Source organism: Cucumis sativus, chromosome 1 (assembly GCF_000004075.3).
Source record: "Cucumis sativus cultivar 9930 chromosome 1, Cucumber_9930_V3, whole genome shotgun sequence".
Lineage (NCBI taxonomy): Eukaryota > Viridiplantae > Streptophyta > Magnoliopsida > Cucurbitales > Cucurbitaceae > Cucumis > Cucumis sativus.
In genome coordinates this window covers 1,088,738-1,106,296 of record NC_026655.2, presented here as the reverse complement: position 1 = coordinate 1,106,296, position 17,559 = coordinate 1,088,738, and the positions used below count along the sequence as shown (strand labels likewise).

General features: G+C 37.5%; 3 protein-coding genes across 3 annotated transcripts; 2 read left to right on the top strand and 1 right to left on the bottom strand.

Annotated features, from left to right (window-relative positions):
* Positions 1-936: 936 nt before the first annotated feature.
* LOC101210906 (39S ribosomal protein L47, mitochondrial) lies at positions 937-4,579 on the top strand. Its single transcript, XM_004138073.3, has 4 exons — positions 937-1,128; positions 2,098-2,276; positions 3,740-3,897; positions 4,084-4,579. Exons 2-4 carry the CDS (start codon positions 2,111-2,113, stop codon positions 4,189-4,191), a joined length of 432 nt encoding a protein of 143 aa, XP_004138121.1. The 5' UTR covers positions 937-1,128; positions 2,098-2,110; the 3' UTR covers positions 4,192-4,579.
* A 667-nt stretch (positions 4,580-5,246) lies between these two features.
* On the top strand, positions 5,247-12,635 carry LOC101210258. The gene is made up of 5 exons (XM_011659954.2): positions 5,247-5,730; positions 5,876-6,077; positions 7,083-7,454; positions 7,530-11,901; positions 12,092-12,635. The coding sequence occupies exons 2-4, from the start codon at positions 5,946-5,948 to the stop codon at positions 11,871-11,873; spliced, it is 4,848 nt and encodes a 1,615-aa protein (XP_011658256.1). The 5' UTR covers positions 5,247-5,730; positions 5,876-5,945; the 3' UTR covers positions 11,874-11,901; positions 12,092-12,635.
* A 389-nt stretch (positions 12,636-13,024) lies between these two features.
* On the bottom strand, positions 13,025-16,476 carry LOC101210663 (rac-like GTP-binding protein ARAC8). Its single transcript, XM_004138072.3, has 8 exons — positions 15,846-16,476; positions 15,372-15,459; positions 15,150-15,259; positions 14,952-15,015; positions 13,921-13,985; positions 13,756-13,821; positions 13,461-13,555; positions 13,025-13,380 (listed from the first exon to the last, which is right to left on the bottom strand). Exons 1-8 carry the CDS (start codon positions 15,948-15,950, stop codon positions 13,341-13,343), a joined length of 633 nt encoding a protein of 210 aa, XP_004138120.1. The 5' UTR covers positions 15,951-16,476; the 3' UTR covers positions 13,025-13,340.
* Between the last annotated feature and the right edge of the window lie 1,083 nt (positions 16,477-17,559).

The window sequence follows — 17,559 nt, the reverse complement described above, 5'->3', positions numbered from 1 at the left end:
TAAAATAATAAAACGTGACCATATCTAAAACTATTGAAAAACCTAAAGTCTTACACTGCATTTTATTAACCCAAAAACAAAATAGAAACCGAGTTTGAGTTACAGTAATTTGTACAACCTTCCATCTTAGAGATTAGAGGTTCGATTCTCCATCTCTATAATTATCGTAAAAGAAACATGAAAGCATTACCTAAAACGTAATGATGTAACTACAACTTTTCAAATCTCAATTGTTTGTTTATCATATTGTAGAAGAAAACTTTGAATTGATGAAATTTTGGGAATGAATAAACGAAGAAAGGTGTTTATTTGAGAAGGAAAGCCGAACTCATGTGAGAAGGAAATGGGCCTACATAATATGAGAAGGAAAGCCCACTAGCTGCAACAACTAATTTACAAGTAAAGCCCATTGAGTTTTACCAAAAAGGCCTACATCAACTCAAATTTATGGGCCTCATGGATCTTGGTGGGGTTGGATATATCGGGAAAACAAACCCTTCTAATCAAAGGTAATTATAACTCATGACTAAGAATATAACAAAATCATGCTTACGATAGACGTTGGTTGGTAGATATTTACGTATTGTAATGTTAATCCTACATTTTAAACTTTGTTATAGTTTTAATCTCTAATCAGTCATTTCTTTCACGCATTGTGAAATTGACAAAAATATAAAGGAAAACTATATATAAAGATTTTTTTTACAATAGTTAAATTTTTAGTCAAATTTTAAAAACTTAAAATACTAAAATTATTTACAAAATGTAGCCAAATACGTTTCATTATCTAAATCCTTATTTAAGTTTTTTTCTTCTTTTTTTTTTTTGCAATATTTTTAAAAAATAATTTCATTTAAGTTCTAAATTTCCAATTTCCAATTTTATGACAAATTTCAAATTTAGGTAAAAACTGATTAATTTTCCTAATAAAAAGCTGTCGGCGTCTCACCCTCTCGTCTCAAGTCCCTCACGCTTCGTAGACTTCCGTCGCCACTGCTTCCTCGTTCGCCGCGGGAGCTCAGATCGTTGCAGCTTGGCGGAGACAGGCCTTGTGTGAGCTTACCTGCTCCTTCTGTGTTCAGCCCGTCGTTCGGTTCAGTAGTACGACCACTACCTGCAGAATTAGAGGTGAGTGACCTAGTTTTCGTGTTGTTTTGGGGTCGAAGTAGTTTTTCTTTTTTTGTTCTTCAGCGTCTGTTACTGATGGTTAAGCCTCTGATGCTTTTTGGTTGATGATTAAACCCCTTTCCAGTTTGTGATTACTGATTACTGATTACGGACTTATTTGCTCTTCTCTACTGAGATTAGATATGCATTTTTTATTTTATGCGAGATTCATCGTTGCATAACTGTAACTTTTAGGACCTTTGTGTCGTTTATTCGAAATGGAACGATCTGAATTTGTATCGTTATTTTTCTTGTTCCATTTCGCTCATCCTTTTGGTGATTCTTTTGGTAGAAAAAATGAAGGTCGAATAATTTGTGAAATTATTTTCTCAGAAAGAGCAGGAGAGAGTAATTGGAATGTGTGAGAGAGCTGGGTCCAGTAGGATATGTTGTTTTGTGGTTATTAGTTCTCTTGGTCTCTATGTATCAATCTTAGATTCGGGTCATGATAATTAGTTGCATTGCATGCATGACTTGTTACTTGTTAAATGAGAGGCGGGGCTTAAGAGCTAGTGTTGAGACTCTTGTTTTGGTCACTCTATTTCAAATCAATCGATTATAAGGTTTTTATTGGAAATGAGCAAAACTAAAACAATGTTTGATAACCATTTTGGTTTTTCCAAATCAAACCTGTAACATTTCTTTCATGAATTGGTTTCTGTATTTTGTTTTCTAGATTTTAATAGTGTTTTACAAAATCAAAACGAAAATTTCAAAAGTTTACATTGGACCACAACTAAGAAATTGTGAGAAAACAAGTACAATGTTCAAAAACCAAATGGATATCAGGTGAGGCCTAAACTTGTACACAATTTCTTTAATGGTCTAGAATCATAAATTTATGGCTGGCATTTCATCTTCAGATTATTTACTTTTGTTGTTTTTGAAAAGTATTTAGTCTCACAGTTTCTAGTCTTTCAATTCAAGCAGCATTAGTGCAGCCATGTTTTTGACACGAGTGTTTGGGAGAACATTTCTAGCTGCTGCTAGATCAGAAACTTCTTCTGCCACAGCTGCTGCTGCTGCCACAGCTAGGACGGGCTATAACCCGCTTGAGGAGTTTTTCGAGGCAGATAGAAGTCCAGATGATGGCAAACCTGTTGTATATGGTATACTCTTACATTGCCGTGGAACTTTTGGTCTTCTTTAACAACCCATAAATTTGTATATTGGTTCATTCATTCTGTAGAATTTCAAGGTACTGTTCTTCTGGGTACGCAAATTTATACCCCGTATCTGGTCTGATGTAGTAAAATTTGAAACTTGAAGTCATGGAGGGTTCCCCAACTCATGAAAATGAATACAAATTGATCAGATACAGCCACTGCACTAAAAGAAAATACCCTCATTGTCAGGCATAGGGTTGGAATGCATCTTTTAAGATAACAAAGATTTGAATTGGTTAGAGTACTTAAATTGGTCACTGTGGAATATGGATTCTTCTGCTTCATTGATAAAATATCACAAATGTCATATGTTTTATATTTCTGAATTTCATACGTCATAATAGGTGAAATGTGTAATTACCAATACATTAGTTGTAGACCTACGAAGTCTTAACTCTTTGGATACACCAAATTACACCAAAAAAATATAGATTTAATTTTATTATAGTTTCACTAGTGTAGGTTCTTCCTTCCTCGATTACTTTGATAACGTGGCTGTTTATAAAGATACCTGAGCGGTTGCAAGGTGAAGATAGGATCAAGGACATTAAATAGGTGTAGGCAGCCATAATTATGTCTGGTCTATCTTCTATACCTGTCAGTGCTTTCTTATTGCTGAAATGGTGTTATGTGTGCCATGTGATCATTCCTTTAAAGTTTTATGTGCGCTTTTGGGCTTTTTAGAAATTGTTCTCTTTATCGCTGCACATGCGATGCAAATTTTATGTTAATGTTTTAGCATGGTATCTGTTTGTGCGGTGCGATTAATCTTTTTGAACAAATTTAGCTTGCTCGTTGTCAAGAGGCTATTTTGTTTAAGGATTTTAGGTGCATATTTTTCTCATATAAGTACAGACTTGATCTTTGTATAAAGTTGCTACTTCTTAGGAATAAAGAAGTCTCTTGAAAAATCCAAAATCGAAGTATGATCTATGATGTAATAGAAAATTTTATGAGATTTGAACACTCTCCTGGTGGCCACCCACCTATACTATAAAGGATAGGAATATCCTTAAAGTTGTTTGACTCTAACTTTATAGTCTTAGTCTCTTAGACAGTTATGTGAGACCCAAATACTCATCTTCCCAGTTTGGTGACCACCCCATATGAGATGATATTAGTATTCAAAGAATTTTGCAATATATAATTCTGTAGGATGATTTCGTTGACATACATATTGTTCTGGATGCTTGCAAATACAAAAAGTCTGTGTTGCCATGATTGAAATCTATATAATAAGCAGCCGTGGGCCAAAGGACAAAACTCATCTTTTTTGCAAAATGGAAGGAGAGAAAAGCCCCTTCGTTAGAAGTTAGAAAAAAAATCTTGTAGAATTTTATGGCTGGAATTTTTCGCTTTGTTCAAAATACCTTATTGAGATTCTCATTGTAATTATATACTGTTAGGTCGAAGTTGGAAGGCTTCGGAACTACGGCTCAAGTCTTGGGACGATCTTAATAAACTATGGTATGTTCTTTTGAAGGAGAAGAATATGTTGATGACACAACGCCAGATGCTGAATGCACAAAATCTAAAGTTTCCTAATCCAGAACGCATTCCCAAGGTAGAAGTAGACACAGATTTAGTATTATTTTCAAATTGTAAATATAAGTTCAATTTGCTTTCTCTTTTATATTGGATCTGTTTCCTTCTCCTCCTTCAGTCGTGTAATCTTAAGCCTGACAATGGCTCTCCTTCCACTACTTTTCTATTCTAATGTTAATGCCCGTTGTTGATACTTGTAATTTAGGTGAGGAAGTCAATGTGTCGAATCAAGCACGTACTTACCGAGAGAGCCATCGACGAACCAGATCCTCGGAGATCTGCAGAGATGAAGAGGATGATAAACGCTCTGTGATGACCGCAAGTGTTTCAAAATTTAGTACGCCGTAGATCTTATCATCTCAGAGACCAAAGGATAAAGAGTTAGCAAGATAATATGCACGTCTAATGCAAAGTCAGTTCAAATTCATTCTGTAATAGAAGATCTCATTAGAACCCTAGAAGAAACTGTTTTGATGATTTCTAATCTTGTTTTTATCTTTACACTAATCAAAAGTTTGAAGATTTTGTTTATTTGTGCCAAGATAAAAAAAAAAAAAAAAACATTGGCCAAGTTTATTCTTAGAAGATTTGGAACACACGTGTGTATGTGTGAGGAACAAGTTGAAAATGAAAAAGTTGACAAAAGAAAAAAAAGAAAGAAAAAGAAAAGGATGCTTTGATTTGGTGTTGGGAAAATGAAAGTATTGTCATGAATGTTAGGAGGACCATAAACAACACAAAGGTAGAATGTGTGTTGATGCTTTGGCTTTGATAATCCTATGCAGCTGCTCATTCCAATTCTATTCCCTACACAAGGGGGCAAACCCACATGATTGGATTAGACAATGTTGCTTTCCCCCCCCATCCCCCATTAGCTTCTTAATCAAGATTGCTTACTCATGAGGAGAAAAAAACAGAGGGACCCCTCCTTTACCTCTTCTTCTCTCCCCCACTTTCTAGTACTGCCACATGGCATGATCTCATTGAAACACACCACGTGGCGCAATCTCATTGGAAGGAAGTAAAAAAGAGGAATGATTTCCAATTGTATTACATTTGAAAATAGTAATGTGGGTTGGAATTGGAACAGGTGAAGACAACCTTAACCTCAAAAAAAAAAAAAAAAAATTTACAAAAATGGATTTTGCTGACAGATAGAGGGCCAAAGCGTCACCGGCTGGGTAAGCTAATCACTCCCCGGAGGGAAAAAAAAAAAGCCCGAAACGGAAAGGAAAGAGTAGGACCCATTTAATGACGAAATGAAGCCCTCTTGGATTGAATGTCAGACTCAAAGCCACCAAAATTAAAAAAAAGAAAATAAAAGAATAAAAAAACCCAGTTGAGTAATTAAAATGAAAAGTCAAAATTGAAGAAATGAAAATTAAAAAGAAAAAAAAAAAGAAAAAAAAAGAGAGAAAAGCATTTAGGGGCACGTTCTACAAAATCACTTGGGGCCATTGCATCACCGCCATGTTTATTTATCATTTACTAAGACCGAACGGCCCGATCTGCCCAAGAACTGCCCAAAACTGCCCGAAGGTCTCGGGTTGTATAGGGAAGTACCAAGTACAACATTTCCTTTCTGCCGTCTGGCTCTTTCTTTCTCTCTCACAAAACTCCACCCCCCTCTCCTCCCTAAAAAAAAAAAAAAGAGGGAAAAAAAGAAAAAAAACCTTCCTTCTTCTCTTCTGTGTGCGCGTTCGATTTTCTCACTCTAGATTCTCGCACTTCTCTCTCTCTCTCTCTATTTCTCTCTCTAGGTTTGAAAGGCGGCTCGAAAATCTTTTAATCATCTCTTTGCGTGTGGGTTGGATCTGGATTTTAATTCGATCACTCTTCAGTTTTAGATAAGGTAAACCCTAGAATTCGTGGTACGCCGGTGAACGGGATTTTTATGCAGAAATCCCTTCTTGTGTTTTTTTATTATGGATTGATCTAGGGTTTTTTCTCCGGTTAAGTCGATACGTTTGAATTGGGTTTCCTCTGTCCAATTTTAGGGTTAGGATTGATGGTACTCGTTCGGCGTGAAGGTGGGATCGTGCCTGGAATTGGGGAAAATGCTAGGCTATGCATGGGCGTCGAGGTGAGGACTGGAAACGGATTCGGCACATGTGGACAGTCCCCACACCTGCTACTCAGATCCTAGAAGCAGATGGTTCTTCGTCATCGTCTTCGTCTGCACCTAATTCCTTTTGCAAGGTTATGTTTTTTTTTCTTTTTTTTTTTGTTTCATTTTTTCATTTTTCTGTTTCGTTTTCTTCTGATTGTTTGTTTGTTTTTTTTCTTCTTTACATAACGCTTCGTGGTTGTTTTAGACGAAATGGAAAGGCTGAAGATATGTTTTGTTGCGTCAATGTTGGAGGGGGAAGGGGAGGGGGGAATTGTTTTTAGTTCTTATGGAGGAATTTAGTGAATTGTCTCCAAAGCATTGGATGAGGTTTGGAATATTTGTTTTTATTGTAGGAATTTGGCTTTTCTTTATCCCGTTGAGGATCTTGGCATTGGATGAGCGGTCTGTAGGCTTCAGGAAAGGTCTCATATTCAGTACAGAAAACTATATGGCTTTTTTCTGCTTGGCATTACCAAATGCTATTGTAGATTCTTGCCTATTAGGGGATCGGGGTTTATGTCGTTTGTGACCAGCTAATGAAATATCTTTTATTTTTTCTCCATCCCCGTCAACGGATGTTTTTCTTTTGAGTCGTCTGTTTTGGGTTTGTTACCTAGTCTCTTGGTGTGTTTGCCTCACTAGGGAAGGATGGTTACGAAACTCACTTCAGGTCCTCGGGGGTTTCTTAATTACCTTGCTATTTTGAAATTGGATTTGTATATGGGGATTGAGTATGACATCTTATTGACTAGTTTGAATGAAGAAGCAATTCAATGTGTCTAAACTAAATATTTATATGAAAATACTGTTTGAACATACATTTGTTGATATAAGTGAATTCACGTCTGCTGATGTATGGGTGACCTCATTTTTTGCTGTTTATTCTCATGGAGAAACATTTTATTTTTAGAAGGTGCAAGAAATTTTCCCCTCCTGGTTTTTTCTTGGAGCTGTGAGAATACATCATGTGGTTTAATTATCGTGTAGCTTCTTGTAATCTTGCTCAGATTTGTTAGTTCCTCTTTAATTTTCTAGTTCTTATTGATAGTCACTTATCTTTTGACACCTAACAGTCCTCTACTCTCTTTGAACAGGGTGGACGTAGGATTAGTGTTGGTGATTGTGCTCTTTTCAAACCCCCCCAAGATTCCCCTCCTTTTATTGGCATAATCCGGTGGTTGTCGGCTGGTAAGGAGAATAAGTTGAAGTTAGGTGTAAATTGGCTTTATCGATCTTCTGAACTAAGGCTCGGCAAAGGCATCCTTTTGGAAGCTGCGCCGAACGAAGTCTTCTATTCCTTTCATAAGGATGAAATTCCTGCTGCATCTTTACTCCATCCGTGTAAAGTTGCATTCCTTCCAAAGGACGTTGAACTTCCATCAGGGATTTCGTCGTTTGTGTGTCGAAGAGTGTATGACATAACAAATAAGTGTTTATGGTGGCTAACTGATCAGGATTATATTCATGTAAGTTCTTGATGCTTTTGTCATTTCTCTCCCCTAAATACTGTAATTTTTGGCTAATCTTATTCTTTTTGTCAGGAACGTCAAGAAGAAGTAGATCAATTGTTATACAAGACAAGATTAGAAATGCATGCTTCAGTGCAACCCGGTGGCCGATCACCTAAGCCCACAAGTGGTCCTACATCGACATCTCAGTTAAAAGCTAATTCAGATAGTGTTCAAACCACTGCCTTTCCTTCTCACACAAAAGGCAAGAAAAGAGAAAGGAGTGACCAAGGATTAGAATCTGTCAAACGAGAACGTATCATCAAAGCTGATGAAGGGGATTCTGCTAACTGCAGATTGGAAAATATTTTGAAGTCAGAGATTGCAAAATTTGCTGAAAAAGGAGGCCTAGTTGATTCTGAAGCCGTCGAGAAATTGGTGCAGCTTATGCTGACGGATAGAAATGACAAAAAAATTGATTTGGCTGGCAGATCAGCACTTGCAGGTGTTATAGCTGCTACAGATAAGGTTGAGTGCCTTAGTCAGTTTGTGCACCTTAAGGGTTTACCTGTACTTGATGAATGGCTTCAAGAGGTTCACAAGGGAAAAATTGGCAGTGGTGGTAGCCCCAAGGATAGCGACAAATCAGTTGAGGAATTTCTCCTGGTTTTGCTTCGTGCCCTTGATAAACTGCCTGTAAATCTTCCTGCTTTACAAATGTGCAACATTGGAAAGTCTGTGAATCATTTACGCTCGCATAAGAATTTGGAAATTCAGAAGAAAGCAAGGAGCTTAGTGGACACATGGAAAAAACGTGTTGAAGCTGAAATGAACATTAATGATGCGAAGTCTGGTTCAAACCAAGCTGTTGCATGGAGTGCAAGAACTCGTCCATCTGATGTTTCTCATGGAGGGAGAAATCAGGATGCATCCTCTGAAGTGGCCATGAAGAGCTCGGTTTCTCAGTTTTCTACGTCCAAATCTGCTTCAGTTAAGCTTGCCCAGGATGATAGTGTTACAAGATCTGCATCTGCCTCTCCTGGTTCTATGAAACCAGTTTTATCACCTGCAACAGCAAGCATTAACTCGAAAGATGGTTCTTCCAGAAATCCGGGTGTTTGTGGCACAACCGATCATGTTCAAACTATTGCCAGGGATGAAAAGAGTAGCAGTTCCAGTCAGTCACACAACAATAGTCAATCATGTTCTAGCGAACATGGTAAAAGTGGTGGTTTAGGGAAAGAGGATGCAAGAAGCTCTACTGCTGGTTCAATGAGTGTGAATAAGATCTCGGGTGGTGGATCTCGCCAGCGCAAGTCAGTTAATGGATTTCCTGGTCCTGTTCTCTCAGGGGGTCAACGTGATGTAGGGTCGGGTAAAAGTTCTTTGCATAGAAACACAGTTTTGGAGAGATCATCACAATCTGGAATGACCTTTGAAAAGGCATCTGATGGCCTTATTGGTGAGGGGAACAGTCCTAAATTGATAGTGAAGATCACCAATCGTGGCCGGAGTCCTGCACAGAGTGCTAGTGGAGGATCTTTTGAAGATCCTTCAACAATAAATAGCAGGGCGTCTTCTCCTCCACTTTCAGAGAAACATGATCAACTTGATCACAGTAAGAGCGATACTTGTCAACCTAATATTACTGGAGATGTGAATGCAGAGCCCTGGCAGAATAGTGATGTAAAGGATATGGTGATTGGCGCTGATGGTGACGATGGATCTCCTACTGCTGTAAATGGTGAAGAGCGCTGTCGAGCTGCAGAAGATGTAACAGTTTCAAAGGCTACTCCATTATCATTGGCGAATGATCATAAGAATGGAAAGTTACATGAGGCTTCTTTCAGCTCCATAAATGCTTTAATTGAGAGCTGCATTAAATGCTCTGAACCTAGTATGCCTACCTCACTCACGGATAATGTTGGAATGAACTTACTCGCAAGTGTAGCAGCAGTTGAAATGTCGAAGTCTGATTTTGTTTTGCCGTCCGATACACAAGGAAATCTCACTGCAACGGACCGTTCTTCTAGAGGTAGTGATTGTAAGATCAAGGCATCTTGTCCTGAAGAGGATGCTAGAGATATAGATGGTACCGAGCAGGGTGTAATCACCAGTTCCTTGGGAGGTAAAAATGTGGAAGGAAGGTCTGGTTCACAATCTGAAGAGAAAGTTGTTGGAGATCTGAATGGTCATTTAAAATCTCCTGGTGTAAACTTGCAGCAAACTGCTGCGCCGTTGGCAGATGGGTGTATGAAAATAAACGACCCTGGAGGTCCTGCCTCTCCTGCTAGGGTACCAGAGAAGGGCTTTGAGAGCAAGGGGGTTAAACCAGTTAAGGGCAGAAAGACAGCTGATGTAGTTGATGGAGATAGCAGCCCAGAATCAAAACCAAAACCGAGCAGTTCTTTTCCTGATGGTGGCATGGTTGGTGATGGTATCTCGAATCGGGAAGTTGAAATGGATGTTCTCGATGAGTCTTTGCATCGGCGGCAAGAAGTTGAGGGCAATACAAATAATAGACTGAATGGTATTAATACAGCAGATCAAAGGTTATCTTCCAAGTTGAACAGTGATTCTGCTAAATTAAGGAATGACGGACTACTTCAGGCTTCAGGCTCTTCAAGTGATCTGGTTTCTGTAAATGCAAGTGGGATGAAGGGCGAGAAGGATGATGAAACCACAGCTGATGTCAAACTTGAAAAACATCAAAGTGATTTAGATTCCATGCCTTCTGAGTCCCGAGGTTTAGGTGTCTTGTGTTCAGCTACCAACCATGAGGATGAGCATGTGGAGGAGAATTTGGAGCCTAAAGAGAACACAGAGAGAAGTGGAGGGCAGACACATCATGGGCAGTCTATTATTTCTCCTGTTCACGAAACGGAGCACCCTAAGCCATCCAAGAGATCCAAATTAGCTGGTGTTGAATCAGAAGAGGCAGAGGAGTCTACATCCACTGCTGCAGATGCTGGTTCCATGTCTGCTGTGGGGGTGTCAGATATGGATGCTAAGTTGGAATTTGATTTGAATGAAGGCTTTAATGTAGATGATGGAAAATGCAGTGAGCCAAGCAGCTTCACACCGTCTGGTTGTTTAACAACTGTTCAGTTAATTAGTCCGTTGCCCCTTACAGTATCTAATGTGGCGAACAACCTTCCTGCTTCAATTACAGTTGCAGCTGCGGCGAAAGGAGGTTTCGTACCACCTGATGATCTATTGAGGAGCAAAGGGGAACTTGGTTGGAAAGGATCAGCAGCCACAAGTGCTTTTCGACCTGCTGAACCTAGAAAAGTTCTAGAAATGCCTCTAGGTCTTGCAACCACTCCACTTGCTGATGTTTCAGCCAGCAAAATTTCTCGACCCCCATTGGATATTGATTTGAACATTCCCGATGAAAGGATTCTTGAGGACATGAATGCTCAGATGTCTACTCAGGAGGTGGCTTCTAAGTCTGACCTGGGACATGGTATAGGCACCACACAAGGACGTTGTTCTGGAGGACTAGATCTTGACTTGAACCGAGTTGATGATGCTCCTGATCCAAGCAACTTCTCCTTGAACAATTGTCGTAGAATAGAGGCTCCTCTTAGTGTTAAATCATCTACTGTTCCTCTCAGTGACAAGGTGAATTTTCGTAGGGACTTTGATTTAAATGGTCCTATTGTCGATGAGGCCACTACTGAACCATCGATATTTCCTCAGCATGCCAGAAGCAGTATGCCAGCCCAGCCATCAGTTTCTGGCCTTTGGATGAACAATGCAGAAATGGGAAATTTCCCATCATGGTTTCCTCCCGGGAATGCCTATTCAGCTGTTGCAATTCCATCGATTTTGCCTGATAGAGCAGAACAGTCGTTTCCAGTTGTTGCAACAAATGGACCACCCAGGATTTTGGGACCCACAAGTGGTAGCAGTCCATATAGCCCTGATGTCTTTAGAGGGCCAGTATTATCATCTTCTCCGGCAGTGCCGTTTCCTTCTGCACCTTTTCAATATCCTGTCCTGTCTTTTGGAAATAGCTTTCCTCTATCTTCAGCCACGTTTTCAGGTAATGCAACAGCATACGTTGATTCATCATCCGCTAGCAGGCTTTGCTTCCCAGCAGTCCCTTCACAATTTTTAGGTCCTCCTGGTACAGTTTCAACCCCATATCCAAGACCTTATGTTGTCAGTCACTCAGATGGCGGCAACAATACTAGTTCTGATAGTAGTCGAAAGTGGGGAAGACAAGGTTTAGATCTAAATGCCGGTCCTGTAGTTCCAGACATTGAAGGAAGAGAGGAATCGTCATCCTTGGTACCAAGGCAACTATCTGTTGCTAGTTCGCAGGCCACAGCCGAAGAGCATATGAGGGTTTACCAGCCAGCAATTGGCATAATGAAAAGAAAGGAGCCAGAGGGAGGATGGGATGGGTACAAACAGTCATCATGGTCGTAGGAAGATCCCTGTTGAATCCTGATAGCTGGTGAGTTCTTGTTTATGTCTGTCTTATATCACTTGTGACTTCAGGCTTCAACCTCCACCCTGTGTCTGAAAGAGGTAGGGTGGGGGTGGGTATTTCCCATTTTTAACTTGAATATATATCTATATACATATATTTGTATTTCAGGATTTATCTTCTAATTTAAAAAATTGTTAATTACATGTTTTTTCAGTGGTTAGAGGGATTTGCATTGAGCTGACTTCCACTGGTTGTCATCTAACTTTGTGTGCTTTTCGGAGGAGGTGGTGAGTAGTATCTCATGTTCTTCATGGTCTCCAATCCCACACCTTTTCTCTGTATCAGTTGTAACTTTATTAGAAAAAAAATGAAAAAAAAGAATGTCTGGGGCCTTTCAAAGCTTCTTCTTGTCACTTGAATTTGTTCTGGGTGGCTGCAGATAATTTCTTCTTTGTAGATATTTAACTGTTGGGAAAGCATGCACTATCTGTTGCCCAGACACTTTGATAATTGGTGCCGATACAGGTGTTTTCCAGTGCATCAATTTAAATATACTGTTGAACTCAAAACCACCGCTCTTTCCATCCTTTTTGCTGCACAGCTCTCTCTCACCACATATGAACCGGTGAATTGCTTTGCTTTGGTTTGAGCATATTTATAATCTTCATTTTTTCCCTTCAGGATGAAAGCAGTGGGTGCAAACCTGATTCTGACTCATCATGCATCATTTCAATTCATTTAATTTCCCTTCCCTTTCATCTCTCTCTCTCTCTCTCTCTCTCTCTCTCGTTTCTACCTTCTGTTTTTGCTAAATAATCAATGTGTTCCCTCATTTTCCTATGCCGGAACTAGCACTCTTTAAATCTTCATGGAGTTTTTGTAGTACTTCTCCTTCTCTCTTTAGTTCTTTCCATCGTTTCGCTAAGTGGTTTACCTTTAACTAACACTTGGGTTCAATTTTGTTTTGTTTGACATGGTTGTGAAATGTTCAGGCGCCCCAGGTGGTAGAATTTTGTTGGTTTTCTATTTCCAATTAATGTTTTTCTTTCTTTCTTAGGAAAAACTGTAAATGCATTCTAATTCAACAACACATTTCCATGTTGAACTGTAAATTCCCCCCTTTTCCCACTGACTTGAATCCAACACATAACACATTCTTTTTTCTGATTATTTTCCTTTTGGAATAGTGTTTGTTAAAAATGAATGTAACATCTTTGAGTTATAATCCTACAGAGTATGCCAAATGGAGAAAGAGAAACCATGAGTTTACGCCATTTCCTTCCCCCCAAAATAATTGTATACAAACAGAAGCACTAAAAACAAACTATAAAACTGAATACAAATCAGACGTAGTAAAAAAGAAAACGAAAAACAGTTTCTAATATTACAAGCAAATTTTCTCCTAGTTTCGCTTCATTTTTCTCCCCCAAACAACCCTCTGTTGTTTTATTATAAAGCTCCTCTCAACTTTGCCTCGTAAGGTTTCTTCCACAGAACACATTTCTGCATACAAAAACACCCAAAGCATAAGTTGATTGTGTGCATTTATTCAATTATTTAGAGGGTTCTACAAGAAAACTCACAAGAGACACCCACGGTGTGGCCGTTTCTTCTCTTTTTGTTTCTGTGGTGGCTTGATAACCACCTTGATTGCTGCATCAAAAACTGATTTCACATTCTGCAACGGAAATTAAACAATCAAAGGGGATAAAAACTACTAGTGAATTCCATACTAGAACTAAATTATATGAATTCTATATCTACACATTTATGTTGGGAGATGAAACTTTCTATTAGCATTTTTTATGACTCATTACCACAACTTTAACAAGAAGAATTTGCTATATGGAACGTAAAAAAATGTTGTGAATGAAGGACCTGCTGGGTTTTTGAGCTGCATTCGACGTAATATGTCGCACCTATCTGTTTACGGAGTTCCTCACCCTGATTTATTGAACCATCAATACTAGGAGTTAAAATTCATCTTAACCATCAGGCCTACTTTCACCTCCTTTTAGCATATAAAAAATGGAAAACAATCACCTGCAAAGTGGTTACGGGCACCAATCCAGGATGATCAGCCAAATAGAATTTGTCCTCTCGAAGATCTAGGAAACGAGAATAATCATAAGTTAAATAAATCATAGCATCTACAGTATAGGAACAGTAAATCATTTAGATCATAACAGAAAAATGGATGTTTGCGTCAAATTGTAGTAAAGTTGCTTTAGAACCGAGTTGGGTTTCGCGTGGAAAGCGATTATTTCGGCTATGGAGGAAGGGAATGTCAAAAGAGAAGAAACACATTGTCCAAACATTGAGCTGGGGAGTTAGGCAACCTGGTCAAGCTGACTATTTGGGGTTCATTTGGAGAATGAGTCTGGTCTCAAAAGGAATCAACCAATCAAGTAAAAAACAGGCCCTGCTTCAATTCTCATCAGTGGCTCGTAAAAGAGCAATTTTCCAAAAATCCGAGTACCTCTCTTCTCATGCTTTGCTGCACCTATTAGTGTCTAGTTGTATTATTATTTGGCTTCCTGCAAAACCTTTAACTCTTCTGCAAGTACATAGTGCTGGTCCTCTCAATAATTCAAACAATAAAAGCACCTTTTCATAAATATATATTGGTATCTGCCCTATCTCACGAGTGAACGAGCGAACGAAAGGACTTCGTACATCCTAACACGAGCGCCTATAGACCATGAAGTTTCTTCTCTAATTAAGTAGCAATTCAGGGCCTCAATCCAAACTCAGATCTATAACGACAAGGTCCCGCCCTTTGGAAACAGTACAAACAAAAACAACAGTGGTTTCTCTAGTTATGGACTTCCCTGTTTGCAAGCATTCCTACTTTAGAAAATCTCTTTCCTTCCAAATCCCACCTTCTTTTCAACAAATTCAAAAGGAAGAATAATAATAAAAAAAGGATTAGGGAGATACTATTTGCTTTGGTTATATCTATAATGTACTTCATCTTAACTGCTTATATTAAAGAAAGAATGGAAAAAATAAAAAAAGAAACAAATGCAACTAATATATCTTGAGTCAACAACAATCAGAAATAGATGGCCTACCCAATTTGGTGCCAACCAACACCACCGGGACTCCAGGTGCATAATGTTGAAGCTCCGGAATCCACTGACCAAGGAACCAAACCATTAGAAATTACAAGTACCAAAACATGAAGATGATGGAGATTTCACACATTTATCACGTCGACTTGTTAAAGAAAAGGAGAAAAAAGAAAAAAGAAAAAGCTTATATTGCTTCACCTTCTTAAGTACGTTTTCGTAACTCGCTCGGCTAACTAACGAAAAAGCAAGGATGAAAACATCAGCTCCTCTGTAGCTTAATGGCCTTAATCTATTGTAATCTTCTTGACCTATATGACATTACAACCAAAATCCAAGTTTTCATAGTCTAGAATTTCTATGAACAGTTAATACATACAACTTCAAGGGTTGTTCTAAGGTAAAAAAGGGGTTATGTTATACCTGCGGTATCCCACAGGCCTAAATTGACCGTGGTGCCTTCAACCACAACATTTGCACTGAAGTTATCAAACACAGTGGGTATATAATCCTGTTAAACACAAATGATTATGTTTTCTGTTGAAAAAACACAAGCAATTATGATAACAACACTAATGCCAAACAAAAAAAACCTCTCCAAGCAAGGAGAGGAAGCAAGAACCATTATCAATTAGACTAAAATCTAAAGATTAGAATCACCTATGTACAAGAAAATAAAAGAACCCTTCAAGAAAGGAAAGAGAGGAATTGGAATTTGGAAACAGAAATCATGAGATGTACAGAAAAAAAATAAAATAAAACACATCAATAGCAACAGAGAAGATCAGAAAATGGAACTACAGAACAAAAACAACACAGAAAAGGTAAGAAACATTAATTAAAAAACGTTAAAATTGAGAGACCCAGATGAATTTTTTGATTAAAAGAAGAACATACAGTGGGGAATTTATTACTGGTATAACATATGAGCATGCAGGTCTTCCCAACAGCTCCATCTCCAACCGTAACGCACTTGATGAACCTTGAAGCACTGGAAGCCATTGAACAAAAAAAACAAACAAAATCCAGATGGGAAGAACAACCTCTTGACTCTAAAACCGTTTAGAAAAGGAAATTGCTACACACACAAAGAAAAATCAAACAAACAAAATGGGTTTTTTCGTTTGGTGTTTATGGAATCGTTTATGGGTATTAATTGAAGAAGAAAAGAGAGAAAAAGAGAGAAATGAGAGAAAAGAGAAAGAGGGTTGCAGCAAGGCAAAGTATGGTAAATCACATGATTCTCACTAATTCACTCTTTCCTCTCCGCTCTCTTCTTTTCAGTTTTAGCTGTGAATTTGGGGGTTGGGATTTCATGACGAGTTTATATCGCAATTCACATAATCACATCAGATCGTATCAGTTTTTCATTATTATTTACCTGTTTCTTTCCCTCCCTTTGTTTAGGTGTGAGAGTTTTTTCAGAAAAAAAAAAAGTCATAATTTTTATATATTTCTTCGAATTATTTCCATCAAACAAGAAATCCCCTTTTGGTTTTCATTACCCAATCAAAAAAAATTCTGCTTCCTACAATTCCACCCAATTCCCCCCCCCCCAAAAAAAAAACCCATTTCTTTCTATCCAAACAGAATGCTTTTTAGCCATAAGAAAATGCCATTCAAGATGTAAAAATTGAATCTTTATCTTCTTTTTCATTCTGTTTAACTTATATGAACCTGAATTTTAATGTAAAATGCAATTGGGTGTTGAAATCTATTTTTAAAATAGATAAAAGTTCAAATCTTGAAATGTGACATTTTATTTTCATTTCTTTGTAATTACACACAATACATTAATATTAAATTTGGCTCAAAAAGAAAGGAAAAGAAACAAAAAAAAAAGTTAAAGTGAAATGGTGGAAAAGTCTAAGGACCACAGCACAAAATTTCTAAATTTCTAAAAGGACTTTAATTTAATTTAATTTTTTTATTAAAAAAAAATCTTTTTTTCAAAAGAAGGAAAAGGAAAGGGCAATATGGTCCAAGTCAGCTCCAAAGCTAATATAGTTTATTGTTTTAGTTTTGACTTAAAAAAAGTTCATTAATAAAGCTTATTAGTTATTACTAATTACTTCAATTTATTATTATTCTTTTTTCTAATTCAACGATCGTCCTCATAGAAAATCAAACTATCCATTTTTTAAATGCATGTTTTGATTCTAACTTAAAGGAAAGATATAAAATCTTTAACGAACTCAAAATTTTGTTTCTTTTTACTTTTCTTAATTTACATCTCTATCTTTTTAAGAACGATCATAGCTAAATTGACATAAAACATGTACTATCAACCTTAGGGTAGACGTTAGATTTCTCCCTCTCATATTCTCAAAAGAAAAAGAGAATCAAATATGTTATAGAAATAAAAATAAAGTGAAACAAAATAAATTAATTTAGATAGAAAAACCATTTTTCAAGGTTAAAAAACAAATCATAGTCTTTTTTTTTTAACTAGAAGAAGAATAAATTATTTCACTTAATAAAATCACAAATACAAAAAGAAAAATACAAAAAAAGAAAAGAATATGATATTTTTTCATCAAATAAAAATCAACCCATAATTTCTTTTCCTCATTTTAATTGACAAAAATAACAATATAAAATCTTTGCTATA

Bases quoted from the DNA above. Each gene is read 5' to 3' on its own strand.
- LOC101210663 (XM_004138072.3), bottom strand. From the start codon at position 15,950: ATGGCTTCCAGTGCTTCAAGGTTCATCAAGTGCGTTACGGTTGGAGAT. The intron at 15,260-15,371 runs GTATAACATAAC...AATGTCATATAG, and splicing joins AGGCCTGTGGGATACCGCAG to GTCAAGAAGATTACAATAGA. The intron at 13,822-13,920 runs GTGATTGTTTTC...TCAATAAATCAG, and splicing joins TGCCCGTAACCACTTTGCAG to GGTGAGGAACTCCGTAAACA.
- LOC101210906 (XM_004138073.3), top strand. From the start codon at position 2,111: ATGTTTTTGACACGAGTGTTTGGGAGAACATTTCTAGCTGCTGCTAGA. The intron at 2,277-3,739 runs GTATACTCTTAC...ATATACTGTTAG, and splicing joins TGGCAAACCTGTTGTATATG to GTCGAAGTTGGAAGGCTTCG. The intron at 3,898-4,083 runs GTAGAAGTAGAC...CTTGTAATTTAG, and splicing joins ATCCAGAACGCATTCCCAAG to GTGAGGAAGTCAATGTGTCG.
- LOC101210258 (XM_011659954.2), top strand. From the start codon at position 5,946: ATGCATGGGCGTCGAGGTGAGGACTGGAAACGGATTCGGCACATGTGG. The intron at 6,078-7,082 runs GTTATGTTTTTT...CTCTTTGAACAG, and splicing joins CACCTAATTCCTTTTGCAAG to GGTGGACGTAGGATTAGTGT. The intron at 7,455-7,529 runs GTAAGTTCTTGA...TCTTTTTGTCAG, and splicing joins CTGATCAGGATTATATTCAT to GAACGTCAAGAAGAAGTAGA.